Source organism: Phaenicophaeus curvirostris, chromosome 7 (assembly GCF_032191515.1).
Source record: "Phaenicophaeus curvirostris isolate KB17595 chromosome 7, BPBGC_Pcur_1.0, whole genome shotgun sequence".
Taxonomy (NCBI): Eukaryota; Metazoa; Chordata; class Aves; order Cuculiformes; family Cuculidae; genus Phaenicophaeus; species Phaenicophaeus curvirostris.
Genome location: NC_091398.1, coordinates 3,530,921 through 3,547,569, shown reverse-complemented (window position 1 = coordinate 3,547,569; position 16,649 = coordinate 3,530,921). Strand labels below are relative to the sequence as shown.

Below are 16,649 nucleotides of genomic sequence, written 5' to 3'. Positions count from 1 at the left end.
CTCTTGGCTCATTGTCTGTGTAGGAGACCCTCCAAAAGTAATTGTAGTTTTCATCACAGAGGTTTAAAGCTAGGAGCAGTGGGCAAATGAAAACGGATGTCTTGTGGGATTTGGCATCATAACAGTGGGAACTACAGTCCTAGGGAATTCCGTATTCCTTGGATGTGGCATTACCATGTGCTTTGGTGGAAGAAGGAGCTGCCTTCTGCAGCTTGTGAAAGACTGGACAGATTCCCAGTAACTGAAATTAGTGGTGATAAATGCTGTGTTTCTGATTGCAAAACCATTCCCATCAAAATGCCATCCTTCAAAATTTATGGAGTGTTTATAACTTTTCCTTTAGTAACATTTCATAGCTAGGGCTTGTGCTGCGTGCTGGTGTGGTTGATGTGCTGGATAAATCTCGGTCAAGGGAGGGACAGGTAGTAATGAAGGTCTCCTGAAGCCTCTAAGGGTCTCAGGAACCACCTTCCTTCCAAGCCGCCCCTGCAGCAGCGTGTGGGAACTGATGCAGGTAATGAATCTGAGGACAGAGCAGCTTCTGTGACTCCACGGAGTCACATCTCCTTGCCATGAGCTGGTGGATGGGAGGATGGAGCAGGGAGTGTGTTTATCTCTTGACTCACCTCCTCATCAGTAAATTCCTGCGTTTGCAGGGTGAGAGGGAGTTGCAGGAAGGAGCTCTGAGGCTCCACTGGAACTTGGACTCCCAAACTAGCCATGCTTCCTGAATGGTGCCTTGCTCTGGTCTTGGGCACTCCAGCCAGAAGCGGTGTAGTCAGAAGCTGAGTTTCTTGTGGCTGCGCTGCCCAGCTTCTATTAGACTGAGATGTTATCTTTTGTGGCTCCTGAAGGACAGACCTGTCACACCAGCCTGGCCACCCTGTTCTTGGCTCTGTGGAGCCTGTGCTTAAAGGAGGCAGACTGCACAGCGTGGCTCCTTCAGCTCCATCAGGTTGCCCCGTGAGAAAGCAAAGGTGGGATTCATTGCACAGGTGTCTGTGAAAAGAATGCTACAGTTGCTCCTCAACCTCCTAGTCCCACCCTTGTATTCCCCACTCTGCTTTCTAGCTAGGAGTTACACAATTTTAGCCGCTCCAGGTCTCATAAGAGAGTTCCTGGCCCTGGCTGTTGTTGGTAGATGTGGATGTCAGTGGAGGTTGTAGCCATTTCCCTCTTAGCTCCTACCTGTCTCACTTCATTGCAGTTTTGTTCTCCATCCTGAACCTCATGGCTTCCCAGGTCTTTGAAGTTGCGTTTTGGTAGAAAGACTGATAAAGTGAGGTCGCGGTTTGCATTTTTTGGATTAGGGTGTGAGTCAATTTCCTGCATGGGAATGTGGGTGTGGGTGATCAGAATGAAGATGAGCGAAAAATGCCAGTGTGTGCAAAACACTATTTTCCAGTGTTGTAATTGGTGATCTCAAAGGACAAACATTCCAGGCCCTGGAATATTCACACAAGGGATGCTTCTACATTGAAGTGCCCTACTCTAAAGTTTCCCTCATGGGCAGCAGAGTTAATTACACTTAAAAGCCTTTAGAGTGACGTATGTTTGGTCCATTGGCTCCAACACCAGATGAACTGCTTGTAGGGACAAGAGAGATCATTTACTGTCCTTGGTATTCTATGATTACCTGGAGCTGGCTCAGCCTGCCGTTAACTGCTGGTGGCCTGGGAGTGTTGGAGGAACCTCCCATAGCAGGGAGAGCTCCAGCCTTCTCCTCTGGCAGGGAACCTCCTTTAGTTCTCTAGGGTGGTTGTCTGCTGAGGTATACAAGAGAATCACAACAACACTCAAAACAGGTGCCTTGGACTCTGCAGGTCTTTGCATTCCTCTGAGCTGGTTGCTATCTTGCTTGAAGCAGTTGAGGGTCTCATGCTGAATCATGAGGTTTTGCATTTTGCCCTCATAATGCACTGCGTGTTCATGGTCTGTGACCAACTATGTTGAGGAAAAAATCATGGAATGGTTTGGATTGGATGGCACCTGAAAGCCCATCCATGTCCAACTCTGCATGCCTTTGCCAGGAACACCTCCCACTGGGCCAGCCTCCTCAAAGCCCCATCCAATCTGGCCTTCAACATCTCCAGGGATGGGGCAGCCACCACTGCTCTGGCCCCTGATCCAGGGCCTCCTCAACCTCATAGGGAAGAATTTCTTCCTAATGTCTAATCTAAATCTTCCCCCTTCCAGTTTAAAGTCATTCCCCCTCATCCTATCACTCCAGGTCTTGGAAAAAGTCCCTCCCCAGCTTTCCTGAAGCTCCTTTCAGTACTGGAAGCTGCTCTAAGGTCTCCCCGGAGCCTTCTCTTCTCCAGGCTGAACAATCCCAACTCTCTCAGCCTGTCCGTATAGCAGAGGTGCTCGAGCCCTCAGATCATCTCTGTGGCCTCCTCTGGACCCATTCCAGCAGCTCCATCTCCCCCTTATGTTGCGGGGAGAGCTCAGCAAAGTCAAGTTTCCTTCAAGGAGACCAACAGCCACGTGTTCCACCTAGCATTGCCATCTGCTTTGGGAACATCTGTTTTCATGATCATTATAATTAATAAATGTAGCACAGATGTATTACAGTGTCCTTGTTGGATGGGTTGGAGATAAAGCTGTGCCTGGGCAAGAGTCATGGGTCGTCTTTGGAGACTGAAGAGCAAAGTAATCAATTACCACAATCCTGCCTGCAGGCCTTTTGTGAATCTGTCCTTTTTCCCACTGTAGAAATAATAGCAATGTCCTTAGCAGGGTCATTTTCCAAGTGATTATTTAAAATCACATGTTGCTGGTATCCAGCAAGAGAGTCTTGAGATTTATTAGAGTGTTTGTCACTGGGAGGAGAAGCAGACGGTGAACTCTTTGGGCTGGCAGTGAGCAGCACGGGGCAAGTGGCGTATAAAGCACTCAAGTCTCTAGTTGCTCAGGTCCACTCTGTGTTTGCAGAAGTGGGAGGCAGGGACATACATCTCACCCCTCTGTGCTGGCTGCCGGCATCGCAGGTCACCAGGCAGATGGTGTGGGAGCTGCTTGGAGATGGCAGGAAGTACAGAGGGGCTAGGGGTGATGGATTGCTTCCCTCCCTTCCCTGGGCACATCTGCACAAAAAGCAAAGGAGGCTTTCTGGTCTTGGAGCTGTTGGCCCTTCCTGTGGTGAAAGCTGAGACAAAGTCCTGTTTTAGCAGCCTGGCTCAGAACTGAAGCTGGTGGCCTTGCGTGAACACTGATCCAACCAAACTGTGATGAACACGCTCTTATAGATTCTTCGGTGTACTCTGGCTGTGTGCCTGCTTTTATTTCATTGTAATTTTTAAAGGCAGAATCAGGATACCAAAAACCTAAGGTGCTTTTGTTGTTTCTTGCATTTTGGAGCGGAGGAGGGAAGCTTGATTCTTTTTACTATTAAATAGCCTTTCATAGCTTTGTCAGTGTAGAGGAGGGCCTTCTGGTAGGACTTGGCAGGTAATGCCACCAGGCTGGAGTAAAAGAGCCTCAATAAAACTGAGAATCAGTCGTGTGGCTTGGGAAGAGAAAGTAGCACATATGGATAGAAACACATGACAAAAAAAAGTCAATGTTTACATCATAGTAATGGCATTTTCTTTCTTCTTCCTGCAGGTTATCTTGCGCCCCGAAACCTTCCCAGCGCAGGCTTCTTCCCATTCCTGCAGACTGTGCTGTGTGATTCAGATGCCAGATGTAAAGACACACCGTACGCACCGCAAGATCTGCTGCCAAGACTTAATGACATCTCATCTCTCAGGCTGTAAGGGAATTTGGTGTATCTGGGTGTTACAGGCTGCAAAGCCGAATTTGCTTTGGGGTGGAGGGAGCAGCTGTATCTATGTGTACACATGTAAGAGTGTCCACAACAGATGTATCCCAGATATCTGAACACTTAGAAATGAGAATTTGGGCTGTAGTGTGGGACACTTTAAAAAAGTTCATATCAGGGACAGCTATCAGTAAAGCGTCAGTTGATCCTGGCTTGAGATTAGAAGAAAATTCTACTCCCTGAGAAAAAAAACCTTCTGTTCACCCGAATTAGAGCAAAGAAACTTCTTTTGTGTGATGGTGAATCGGGTTCTGCAGGGGCCTCAATAAGACTTGCACTAAGAACAGGCCACTGTGCTGATCTGCCGCTGTGGCAATGGGTTCAGGACCCCTTGGGTGGAAGTGGCAAATGTTCCCCACAAGCTGGAGATACACTTGTCATGGACCAACTTCTCTTTCATATCATAGAATCATACCATAGGATAACCAGGTTGGAAGAGACCCACCGGATCATTGAGTCCAACCATTCCTATCAAATACTAAACCATGTCCCTCAGCACCTGGTCCACCCGTGCCTTAAACACCTCCAGGGAAGGTGAATCAACCACTTCTCTGGGCAGCCTGTTCCAGTGCCCAATGACCCTTTCTGTGAAAAATTTTTTCCTAATGTCCTGCCTAAATCTCCCCTGGTGGAGCTTAAGGCCATTCCCTCTTGTCCTGTCCCCTGTCACTTGGGAGAGGAGACCATCACCCTCTTCTCTACAACCTCCTTTCAGGTAGTTGGAGAGAGCAATGAAGTCTCCCCTCAGCCTCCTCTTCTCCAGGCTAAACCACCCCAGCTCTCTCAGCCGTTCCTCATAAGGCCTGTTCTCCAGCCCCTTCACCAACTTCATTGCTGTTCTCTGCACTCACTTCAGAGCCTCAACAGCCTTTCAGTAGATCCTCCAGGTGCCAACCAGAATGGTGCTTGGTGACATGGTTTAGTGTTAGATTTACAGTTAGACTTGATGGTCATGAAGGTGTTTTCCAATCTAACAGTTCTGTGGTTCTGTGGATGTCCTCTCTGCAAGTCATCAAACATCTCAGGAAGCATGAAAATGAAGAATCAATTTTTGCCCAGAAGGGAATGTAAATTTGCAATGTGGAGCTGGCTGGGCACGTTTTGTTAGGAATGCCAGTTTTTTGAAATTGAAATGTTCAGTGAAGGCATTTCAGTTTCAGTGGTTTTCCAGTTGGAGCCAAGTGGCATTTGCTCTGGGACATGCCAGCCCAAGGTTGTGTCTATGTCTTGACTGCCAGGTTCTGGCACAGCTCTAGGGAACATGCTGCTCTGAGGCCTGGCTGGTTCATGGAGAGCTGAAAATCTGGGCATCTCACATACAAGGCCCCTTGTTACCTCCCTTTCAGGTGAGAGGCTGCTCCACAGTGGTTATGTCAGAACCTCCACATCCCCCTTGGCCAGAGCTTGAGTTTGAAGAGCTAAGATGGGTCGCATGCCTTCCACCAGAGAGCCTATCAGGCAGGATGGAGGATGCTGGGGTCAGTAGCTCCTCAAGGATCCTCCTTAGCCAGTGCTGAGGGACTGGCAATTCCCAGGCCGAGCCAATCATCAGGATCTCTCTATTGGTTAGAAGGAATCTGGATGACTAAATATGTGGATGAATGAACTTACGCAAAATGAATCATAATCAAATTCAAGGTCACACAGCAGAAGAGGGCAGAGCCACACATAGACTGGGTGCCTGGATTCACAGCTCCTCACTCATTTCCCCAGTGTCATTGTTTTTTTTTCCTGGGCATGCTAAACAATGGTTAATTTCGCACATTGAAGTGAAGAAATGGGAACTTCTAGTGCCAAAGCTGGAGGTCTTCCATGGGTTTCAATAGCTACATCTCCTCCTTGCTTTCTGTTTTTGGTTTCTGTACAGCTGTTTAGGAAATAACTGGTTTCCCCTGCCAACTGAAAATCAAAGGATTTGGGCAAAATACAGCTGAAGTCACACAAGTTATTAATAAGCATCTTGACCGCTATTGCTGCTAAAAGTTGGCCGTGTGAAGTACTGCACAACTGTGTGGGTGCCTACACTTGTGTGGTCAATGTCAGCTTTAGAAATACATCGTATTAAACAAGAAAAAATGCATTCGGTAGCCACAGCAAGTCTCTCAGGATGCAGCAGTGTAAAACCTCAGCAGAAGGTAGGAGAAAGTTTCAGAAGCCAACATATGAAGCCCAGAAGGCCATTTTTATCATGGGCTGCATCCAAATGAGCGTGGCCAGCTGGGCAAGTAAAGGGCTTCTGCCCCTCTATTCTGCTTTCTTGAGACCCCATCTGGAGTCCTGTGTCCAGTTCTGGAATCCTCAACATAAGAAGGATCTAGAACTGTTGGAACGGGTCGAGAGGAAGCCACAAAGATAATGCGAGGGTTGGAGCACCTCCAGTATAAGGACAGGCTGAGAGGGTTGGGGTTCTTCAGCCTTGAGAAGAGAAGACTCCAGGGAGACCTTAGAGCAGCTTCTAGTGTGGAAAGGGGCTTCAGGAAAGCTGGGGAGGGAATTTTTCCAAGATCTGGAGTGATAGAATGAGGGGTAAAGGCTTTAAATTGGAAGGGGGAAGATTTAAATTAGATCTTAGGAAGAAATTCTTCATGAAGAGGGTGGGGAGGCCCTGGCTGAGGTTGCCCAGAGCAGTGGTGGCTGCCCCATCCCTGGAGGTGTTCAAGGCCAGGTTAGATGGAGCTTTGAGCTGCTTGGCCCAGTGGGAGGTATCCCTGCCAATGACAAGAGGTGGAACTGGATGGGCTTTAAGGTCCCTTCCAACTCAAACCATTCTATGATTCTGTGAGTGGATGCAGCTGTGCCTCAGAAAAGGAATCACCAAGGGTGAGTTTTTCATGAAGGCAAAGGGTACTAAATATAGAAATTGAGCTCCGTGTTCTGCCCTTTCTGTTCCCCTCTGGTCAAATGTTTGGGAAGGAGTAAGTAAGGTCCTGGAGTCTTGAAGGATTTTGTGGTAGGGACATGCAGCCTACTGTTGGAGCTTAGAGTTGTTCCAGCTTATAGCAAGGTCTCTCTGCTCAGTCTGGGTGTCATTAACAGAGCCACAAAGTTCTGCACTGTTTCTTCTGCTGAGAATGTGTTGGTGGAGGACAGAAAAGGACTTGATACAGTGAGTACTTCTTTCTAGAAGTGGGAATCTGTTTAAGATAACCAAATACATTTGTCAAGCCTTGCCTGTCCTTGGTGTCCCTGCAGAGCAGGCATGAATGTGGGTCCCCTCCATCTGTCTTGTGCTTGAGGACACTGCAGTGTCCTTCCCCAAAATACATCCCAGGCCTCTAGAAGGAACCAGACTTTTGCACAACCCAGATTTCAACACATCTTCTGTGAAATCAAATCATAGATCCATTCTGAATTGCACAGTAGTTAAATATAAGCTTAATAATATGAAACTCTGAGAGTTGTTCCAAGTTTATTTTGGTTTTCTTTCTTTTCTTCTTCCTTCCCTCAGTAAGCAGAGGAGATCATCCAGTGTGGAAAAGGACAACCGCCCATCACCATGGAGTACAGAGGTTCCTAAAAGCAGGAACACTTCACTGGGTAGGTTATTCATAGAATTGTTTGTCTAGAAAAACCTTTGAAATCCTAGAGCCTAACCATACCTGCCCACTACTAAACCAGATCCTTGAGCACTTCATCTGCCTGCCTTTTAAACCCCTCCAGGGATGGGGACTCCACCACCCCCCTGGGCAGCCTCTGCCAGTGCCAGAGAACCCTTTCCATGAAGAAATTTTTCCTGATGTCCAATCTGAACCTCCTCTGGCACAACTTGAGGCCATTTCCTCTCATCCTATCACTTGTCACTTGCGAGAAGAGACCAGCACCCACCTCGCTACAACCTCCTTTCAGGAAGCTGTGGATAGTGATGAAGTCTCCCCTCCTTTCACTGCTGTGCGAAGTTCTAGTCTATACAGGCTGATCTTTGAAGCTCTCTGGACAGAGATGCAATTCCTAGAGAGCTGCAGAAGTGATTTATGTGTTCTACATAGACTGTGGCCATGACATTAGTGTAAATTCTTTGGAACAATTACAAGTAACTTTCGGTGGAAAAGACTTCTGGAATTTGGCTGAGAAACCGGAATTAAATTGTTGTGCTTCACAGGAGCAGTGCAAGATTGCAGACTGTTTGGACATTAATTAAAGACCTGGCTATTTATGGCATATTACCCTTTTACTGCCCACAAATTATCCATAAACAGCTTATGATGTTTTTCAAATGTATTTCTTATGCACAGTTATCCAGCAAATAAGTCTTCTGTGCCACAGCAGATATTTATTGTTGGTGATGTTCTCCTTTGCACTTCCGTTCCTGAAGGAACTTTCAGACTTAAATTTTCCATAAAATCATTACAATTATTATTTAATAATGGTAATGGCTAGCGTTATCTGCAAGCCATCATGATGGATAGCCCTTTCTTCAGGGAGCTCGCCATCAATTGAACACTCATGGATTTGCATTCGTTGGCTCTTCTGCCCCAGCCTTTTACAGTTCTAAGTAGCGTTCCTGCCAATGCACTCACTCTTCAGCACAACACAAAAGGGTTTTAGCACAGAGGCATGGGGGAAAAATGCAATCAATTAATAGTTGTGAGAATTATCAGCTCATGTTGATGGCCATGGGTGGTCGGGAAAGAATTCAGCTCCACATCTTGTTTCAAAAGTCAGCTTCTGCTGGTGTAAACTGGCATAGCTCCTTTCGTTTCAATGACTAGTGGTGTTTGAGAGCACAGCTCCATGCAAGTGTTGGCTTTGGTGTGTATCATAGAATCACCAGGTTGGAAAAGACCTCTTGGATCATTGAGTCCAACTATTCCTATGTGCCACTAAACCATGTCCCTGAGCACCTTGTCTACCTGTCTTTTAAATATGTCCAGGGATGGTGACTCAATCATCTCCTCTGGTGCAGCTTGAGGCCATTCCCCCTTGTCCTATCTCTTGTCACCTGGGAGAAGAGGCCAGCTCCCTCCTCTCTACAACCTCCTTTCAGGTCTCCCCTCAGCCTCCTCTTCTCCAGGCTAAACACCCCCAGCTCTCCCAGCTGCTCCTCATAAGGTCTGTTCTCCAGCCCCCTCACCAGCTTTGTTGCTCTTCTCTGGACTCACTCCAGAGCCTCAACATCCTTCTTGTGGTGAGGGGCCCAGAACTGAACACAGGATTTGAGGAGCGGTCTCACCAGTGCCGAGTACAGAGGGAGAAGAACCTCCCTGGCCCTGCTGGTCACGCCGTTTCTGATCCAAGCCAAGATGCCATTGGCCTTCTTGGCCACCTGGGCCACTGCTGGCTCATGTTCAGTCGCTGTCAACCAACACCCCAGGTCCTTCTCCTCCAGGCAGCTTTCTAGCCACCGTTCCCCTAGTCTGTAGCACTGCACCAGCTGGGGACCTGGCTGTGAGCCTCTGCATATTGTGGGCAGCAGTGCTCCAAGTCTGTGTCAGAGCTGTTTCTGAGTAACAAGGGCCACTCACAGATGCCAAGGACACCTGGAGGGATCTCTCTTGCTTGTGCTGATGTGGGCTTCCTTGTGAGGTTCCCCATCACTCTTCTGCATGGGGGAGCTGCAGGACTGGAGAAGAGAGGGGAGAATTAAAGTCTACCTGCAAGCAGATAATTAAATGGTTATAATTTTTTAAAAAGTTACAGAAGGAAATAATGTAATCCAGGATTTAATTACATCAAAAAACCCTTATGTAAGTAATTACAGGATGCCATGGGCTGTACCTTTGGAAACAGATTCATAATGATGGCATGCCCAAAGCTGTAGTCAGCTATCCTGTGTCATGGTTTAATGTCGCAAAGGGGTTAAAAGACATTAAGTAAAATACAGTGTTTCAAACTGTTATTGCAGCATTTGAGGATTCAGTATCTCATGGAGAAAAAGCCCTTTGGAATATTTCATCACCATCCAACTTGACTTCCAGCATCAACATGTTCAACAAAATCCTCACTTTTGGGAAGGTAAGTCTGTATCTGCCCAACAGCGAAGCATGAGTATTTATCTATTTGAAGTCATATTTGAAGAGTTAGAAGCTCCCAGTATAAACACACAGCTTTTATAGCTTTGGATCTCCCCTGTTATGTGCAAGTGCCTTATTTTGGGAAGAGAAAGACATTTATTGTGAGTGGACTTTTAAGCTCTGTGGTACGTGTATTATTCTCTAAGCAGACCAGATGCTTTGGGACATAATACCTTGAATTACCACATACACACAATACCCTGAGATATTTTGCTCAAAACTTGTGTGAGTTAAGGAGTTTGGTTTATATGGAGTTAAAGAACTGATGTTACAGGCTTCGCCATTGAAATCTTTGTTTGCCCACAGAGGCTCTATGTGTTTATTGTGCAGACAGTAACTATGCAGAGGAACAACTCCTTTGCTGCAGAAGCTTAGGACCATGTAATGGACACCAACCATGCTTACAGAATCATAGAATAGTTGGGATTGGGAGGGACCTTAAAGTCCACCCAGTTCCAGCCTCCCTGTGATGGGCAAGGACACCTCCCACTGGATCAGGGGCTCCAAGCCCCATCCAATCTGGCCTTGAACCCCTCCAGGGATGGGGCAACCTGGGCCAGGGCCTCACCATTCTCACAGTGAAGAAGTTCCTCCTTCTGTCTAGTCTAAAACTTCCCCTCTCCAGTTTATACCCATTGCACCACATCCTATCACTACAAGCCTTTGTGAACAGTCCCTCCCCAGCTTTCTTGTAGCCCCTTCAGGTACTGGAACATCACTCTAAGGTTTCCTTGGAGCCTTCTCTTCTGCAGGCTGAATCACCCCAACTCTCTCAGCCTGTCCTTGTATGGAAGGTGCTCCAGCCCTCTCATGTTTTTGTCTTAAGGGCTACAAACCCTTACACACACATTTCTCCTTGTCTGTATGAGAAGTCTGAGGGATTTCAGTGACTCTGTTCACCTCTTAGAATTCTGTATGTGTGGGAGTTTTTGTAATGACAGTGCTTTTCAGATGTCACTACTACCCCTCAAGAACATCTCATCACTGCATTTAAAACCATCCCAAATAGAGTATTGCTTTAAAACTACCTTTAACATTATGTCTTGCTTTTAGAGCCAGACCCCATATTCAACTGCAGCAAATCTCAAAGTCATTCTGTGTGAGATCTTGTCACGATACGTAGCACATCCTGATCTCACTGAGGTGAAGATGGCAGCCAATATCCACCACACGTTTTGTTTTACCGACTCTTCGCTTCTAGAGGCGTTAGCCCAAGAGTTCAGAAGTCAGCTCTCTCAGGTAAGTGCCTGGTACCTTTCTGCAGCGAGTAGCTGTGTTAGTTCATGCACATTATTGCAGTATTTGGGAGATAGAACATGACTCCACCTGGCTAGGAGGTGCTCATCTCTACATCTAAGTGGATAAAGAGCATGATGAGGCTGAGGTGCATCTTGTGAGTGGGATTAGCCCAAAGACCTTGGATTTGAGTGCACAGCTCAGAAAGGCAGGGACATCAGCTGATGGCCTCGGAGTGTTCTCACCATGCCTAGATCTTATTTCTTCTCTTTATTTTGCCCTGCTGCAGCAGCAGGTAGGTAGAATAATGTGAGAATGTGGTATAAATAAGAATATTTAAAGCTAGGAGAGGCAATAAATTTAATTCTGTATTACCTCAGCTGCATCACTTCATCCAATAACTCCTGCATCTGATCCAGCAATTTATGATTGAAGCAGTACTTGTCTTTGTGGTAAGCTATGTAATTAAAGCAAATTAATCCTTTAAAGGTAATGCCTTCTTTTTGGTCAAGGTGAGGATTGATATTCATTTTTCTTGTACTCCTAGTCTTTGGACTGTTTGGGACATTGTGAATCGTAGGGCTTGTCTAAACAGAGAATTTATTGTGCAATCTGAAGTGTGAAGGTAAAGCACAGTCACTCTCTCCATTATTGCCTGTCACTAGAGTCTTTTGAATGTGTTGTTTGTAGAGTTGTCTACAAGCACAGTGCAAGCTGAAAAACATAAAAAGACCCACTGGCAACAAGGGTTCTTGTTCTTAAATAACTTCTTGTGTTGTTATTTGTTAAGGTGCAACACAACCCACAGTACCAGGCAGCGTTCGTCAAAGAAATGGTCTCGTTTCTAATGCTCGTCACCCAAGTGCAGAATGACACCTCCCTGTGGCATCTCCTTTTGCTGGCCCCAGATGTGTTTCAGGGAAGCATGGAACTGCAAGACGTAATTGATTTCCTCCAGAATCCAAGCAGGTAAAACTACAAAAAATACCAGTAGAGGTACTGAAAGCTGGTGTGTTTGTGTATTGAACTGTAAGAACATGTTGCCTCTCATCCTGAAGAAAGGGCCTTAGCTTTAAAGTGTGATTTATTTTGGAGATGATGTGGCTCCCTACTAAGAGATCTTGAAAGTCTCTACAGACAGGGAGGAACATTATGATTTTCAATGACTCTTTTGTCACTTTTTAATGGGAGCTTGATATAAACTCTTTGTTTATAAGAGTGCAGGTGCCATGCCAAGGTGCAGGTAGAAAGGGTGGTGAGTAACAGCCACTCTCTTTGGTTGGAAAAAGGCCTTCCTGGCTGGATAGTTGTTATGCCAAAGACAGCAGCTGCTGGCTTTTTTTTTTATCCAGAAAAGCATAGGTCCAAATTCAAGTTGTTTTGGAAAACCTCAGGCATTTGTAGGGGAGCCATAAATTCATTAAAAAATAAATTGAAAGATTGGGTGCCTAATTTACTGCCGGTTTATCTTTCAAGATTGGTCCCAAGAAAGCAGAGTAGAGCGAGAGCATAGTTCTTAGCAGATGGGGCTTTGAATATGTGTGACTTTAAGAAGAAGGTATTGGTTATGTTCAGTTATATGAAAACCAGAAGTGGCTTAATTGCATTAATTAACTGTGCTGAAGTATTTGATGCTGTACGCAGCTAGGACAGAACAAACTTTCCTAAAATGAGCTATTCTTCAGATCCCTTCTCTGGCTCATAGTTAGGCTAAACTCTTACTGATATCTAGGTGACTTGAGTTACTCAAGAGGTTAGTTACTCCAATGATTCCAAATAATTTACTGGATACATGATGGACACTGCTGTAAATTATTATGAATAATCACTATTACAGCACATGGAGGACAGCGAGCAACAGAGTGTTTTCAGACCTTTTATCCCCCCCTTGGATATATGAGCAGTTGGGAAAACATGCAAAAGCCATTGTAGAAACTTTGCCACTTTGATTACATCCAGACTTTGAGGGACTCCCTTTTCGTCTCTAGCTGTGCAGGTGATCCAAGGGCTGGAGCACCTCCCATACAAGGACAGGCTGAGAGGGTTGGGGTTGTTCAGCCTGGAGAAGAGAAGGCTCCAGGGAGACCTTAGAGCAGTTTCCAGTACTGAAAGGGGCTCCAGGAAAGCTGGAGGGCCTCTTGATCGAGGAGTGAAGAGATAGAGTGAAGAAGGGACAATTTTGAACTGAAAGAGGGAGATTGAGGTGAGATCTTAAGAAGAAATATTTTCCTGTGGGGGATGATGGGGCACTGGGAGAGGTTGCCCAGAGAAGCTGTAGATGCTTTATCTCTGGAGGTGTTCAAGGCCAGGTTGGATGGGGCTTGGAGCCCCTGATCCAGTGGGAGGTGTCCCTGCCCATGGCAGGGGGTGGAACTGGATGGGCTTTGAGGTCCCTTTCAACCTGAACCATTCTATGATTCTATTCTACATTGTAAGGCACTTAAAAACCTGTGCATTTAAGATCCAGTTAATTTGCTGTGCTGCATTGGGAGAACTATTTGTAAGTTGCAATGCCTTTATCCTTAAAGGGGTCAGCAGCAGTGTGACAAGAACTCAGAGATGTTTTGTCCACGCTGCTGTTTCAGGCACAGGATTATCACGTTTGTTTGCATTTACTGGATTGCAGAATCCAATCTGAGAACCAAACACTGTTTGAGTGCCTGGGAAGAATTAATATTTACTGTGCTGCTCTGCTCTACAGCTGCAGAGCTGGGCAAAGTTATCATAGGCACAACAAAGAGGCACAGAGAATTTCATCACCAGGACTGTGCAGTGTTTTTATGCCTAGCATCTGGCAGTGTAAATGCATGAGTAAAGAGTTATTGCAAAGAGATTGCACAAACAGTATTTTTAATGATGCTTGCAAAAGCACATCTTGGCCAGCCTGGCTGTGTCTTTCACTCAGGCAGTCTTGACCTCCTAACAAAATGCAGTTCAGGGTAATTTTTGCAGTATAAATGTGAGGATACTGAAGAAAAGAATTTTTGCTGATTGTAGCATCTCTATTAACCATGTGATAAACACCAAGACTGTGAAATACTAACTTTGAAGTCATGAATTCTATAGAAAGTTTAGGAGCAATACTTATTACCCGCACAAACCTGGTTTACAGACTGAATTCACAAATGCTCCTGTTTGTTTCTTTGAGGTTTTCACGTAAGTATGCAAGCTGAACTTTTTCTTTAAAGCCAAAAATCCTGCAAGACTGAAATAGAAGAGCCCCATCACCACCTCTTGTTTCCAGAGCAGTGGTGGCTGCCTCATCCCTGGAGGTGTTCAAGGCCAGGTTGGATGGGGCTTGGAGTAACCTAATCCCGTGGGAGGTGTCCCTGCCCATGGCAGGGGGGTGGAATTGGATGGGTTTTAAGGTCCTTTCCAACCCAAACCATTCTATGATTGCATGTTTGACACCTTCTCACCTGTACGATACTTGTCCATGTTGGGCAAGGCCCTCTTTCTCTCTGCCATTGCTCAACTAAATACATCATCTATAACTGGAGATTCTTCCCCCTCTAAGACTCCTGCTAACAAGCACCTCTGCAGAATGGAAATATTGAGCACCAACTCCAGAAAACCTGCATGGAAACATCATGTTAAATGAGGAGAAAAGAGATTCCTGGCGCTCTCTTCTCACTCGCGGTCTGTTCCCACAAATCAGTATGTATTTATTCATGCTACAGAAATCAGCTCAGCTAGGTTCTTTGTGTATTCCCTGGAGAACTTCAGGCAGGCGAGAGATTGTGCATTTCACAGTGACCCTGTGCCTACAGAGAAGAGCTACTTTTCCTACAGGAGAAGCAAAAGGGACTAATAATCGCCATGAAGTTCTCAGTAACCTGCACACATTGAGCAGAATCTTTTAAAAGACTTCCTCTGTGATGCAATATACCTGATTATCAGCTTGTTCTTTCCCAAGACTGAAAAACATTCCTTGCTTCCCTGTCAGTCTGGTTATTACTGTCTGAAAGAGGAAAGGAGAATTGGAAATGATAACAGTTGTGTGTGTGATTGCAGGTGATGTCCCCTCGGGATCCCTGCTCTCCCTGGAGCCTTGTCTGCTTGCTGCTTGGTTTCTTTTAGGAGCATTGAGTCACTGGGCTGGCATATCATCTAGGTGTTTTCTAAACCCTGTTGTGAGGGTTTAAGCTGTCCATCCATTTTACGTATCTCCAATAAGTGCAACGCATATGTTTGTGCTAATACATCCCTATGGCTTTCCCATCAAAGCCTTTTGCATTTGTATTTTGTGCATGATCGAACAAATAATTAAAAGTAGAGGCAATGTCTTGTCTGTCAGACACTTTAAGAATGATAGGCTGTACTCCAGCTGTTTCCTATTTGAACACTTGTTTTATTTCTTCTCATAATCCTGTAACCACAATTTATTTTCCTCGTTGGTTTTCTTTTTCCCTTTAGTGTTGTACTGGCAGCTCAGAATGTCTCTGCATCGCTTGTGACTGATGATAGATTCCAAACTGTTCAGAATGAGGTTACAGATCTTCCATATTCCCTGAACTGCTTGGAGCAAGGTAAGACTCCTCCAGACAGTCATATCTCTGCTGAAAACCTGTGGTGCTGCGGAGCAGCAAACTGCAGGCAAATGAGTAACCATGCAGCTTTGTGCGCTGGTCGGGGCTCAGCATAATGAATCCTTCTTTCAGCTTTTTACAAAATGAATAAAATACCTCATTTGAAATGGAATTTTTCAGTAGACAGTGAATTAACATGAGTTTGTCTCAGTGGAAAGGGGAAGCGGTGATTTAGCCATTCCTCTAAACCCCTGCCAGCTTACAGCAGAGGCTGAACCCTCGACATCCACCTCCAGCTGAGGTTATGTGAACAGGTAAGGGAGAGATCCCGCATTTAAATGCTGCAAGGGACAGACAGGTAAATGCCACCCGTTCTCTGCTTGTTTGATGGAGATTATGGAAGCTGGGGTGGAGAAGAAAAGCAGATTCATGAGGTGTAAGTAGGGGAAGCGTGGGGGTGTGGCTGGTGAGAGGTCTGGACGCACAGGCACCTCGAGATGAGTGTAACTGGCTGTGGGAGGAGGCTGCAGACACAGCCTGGATGCAGGTAGGGAAAAAAGCATTCCCAAAGGAAGGGAAAGAAATAATGTTAAATGTTAGGCCAGCTTGTGCTGCATCACTGATGGTGAAGTGCTCTGAAAGCAGGAGGAGAGCTCCATTAGCACCCAGATCACAGAGGCACTGAGCTGTCTCTGAGGTGGAAAACGATTTCAACATTGGCAGATAGCATCCTGACTTCCTTTGGAAGGCCAAGAGGAGTTAGATCCCTAAAGTGCAGTCAGATTTCTAACCAGAATCTTGTGTCGTGCTGTAAGAGCCTCACTTCATATGTGCCTGTTATCTTGACAGATGTGCCATACAGCTCTTCTCAGCTTCCAAACTAATGTTATCTTCACTAATACACTCTTTACGTGTTTGTTGTAGATAAAGAAACAAGTTTGGTGACCAGATATATTTGTAATCACTTTGTTAACTGGAAAGATAAGCCGGCTCTAGTATCTGAATTGGAGGAAGTTCTGAGGTGAGACATTAGCTAAAGGGGTATTACTA

General features: G+C 45.7%; 1 protein-coding gene across 1 annotated transcript in view; it reads left to right on the top strand.

Moving 5' to 3' along the window:
* ABCA12 (ATP binding cassette subfamily A member 12) overlaps nt 1-16,649 on the top strand; it is a 94,239-nt gene that overhangs the window by 15,902 nt on the left and 61,688 nt on the right. Inside the window, exons 3-9 of the mRNA XM_069860499.1 lie at nt 3,607-3,754; nt 7,272-7,360; nt 9,666-9,775; nt 10,888-11,073; nt 11,861-12,039; nt 15,487-15,599; nt 16,524-16,620. Of these exons, the coding sequence (XP_069716600.1) occupies nt 3,607-3,754; nt 7,272-7,360; nt 9,666-9,775; nt 10,888-11,073; nt 11,861-12,039; nt 15,487-15,599; nt 16,524-16,620 (922 nt within the window). The remainder of the gene's footprint in view (nt 1-3,606; nt 3,755-7,271; nt 7,361-9,665; nt 9,776-10,887; nt 11,074-11,860; nt 12,040-15,486; nt 15,600-16,523; nt 16,621-16,649) is intronic.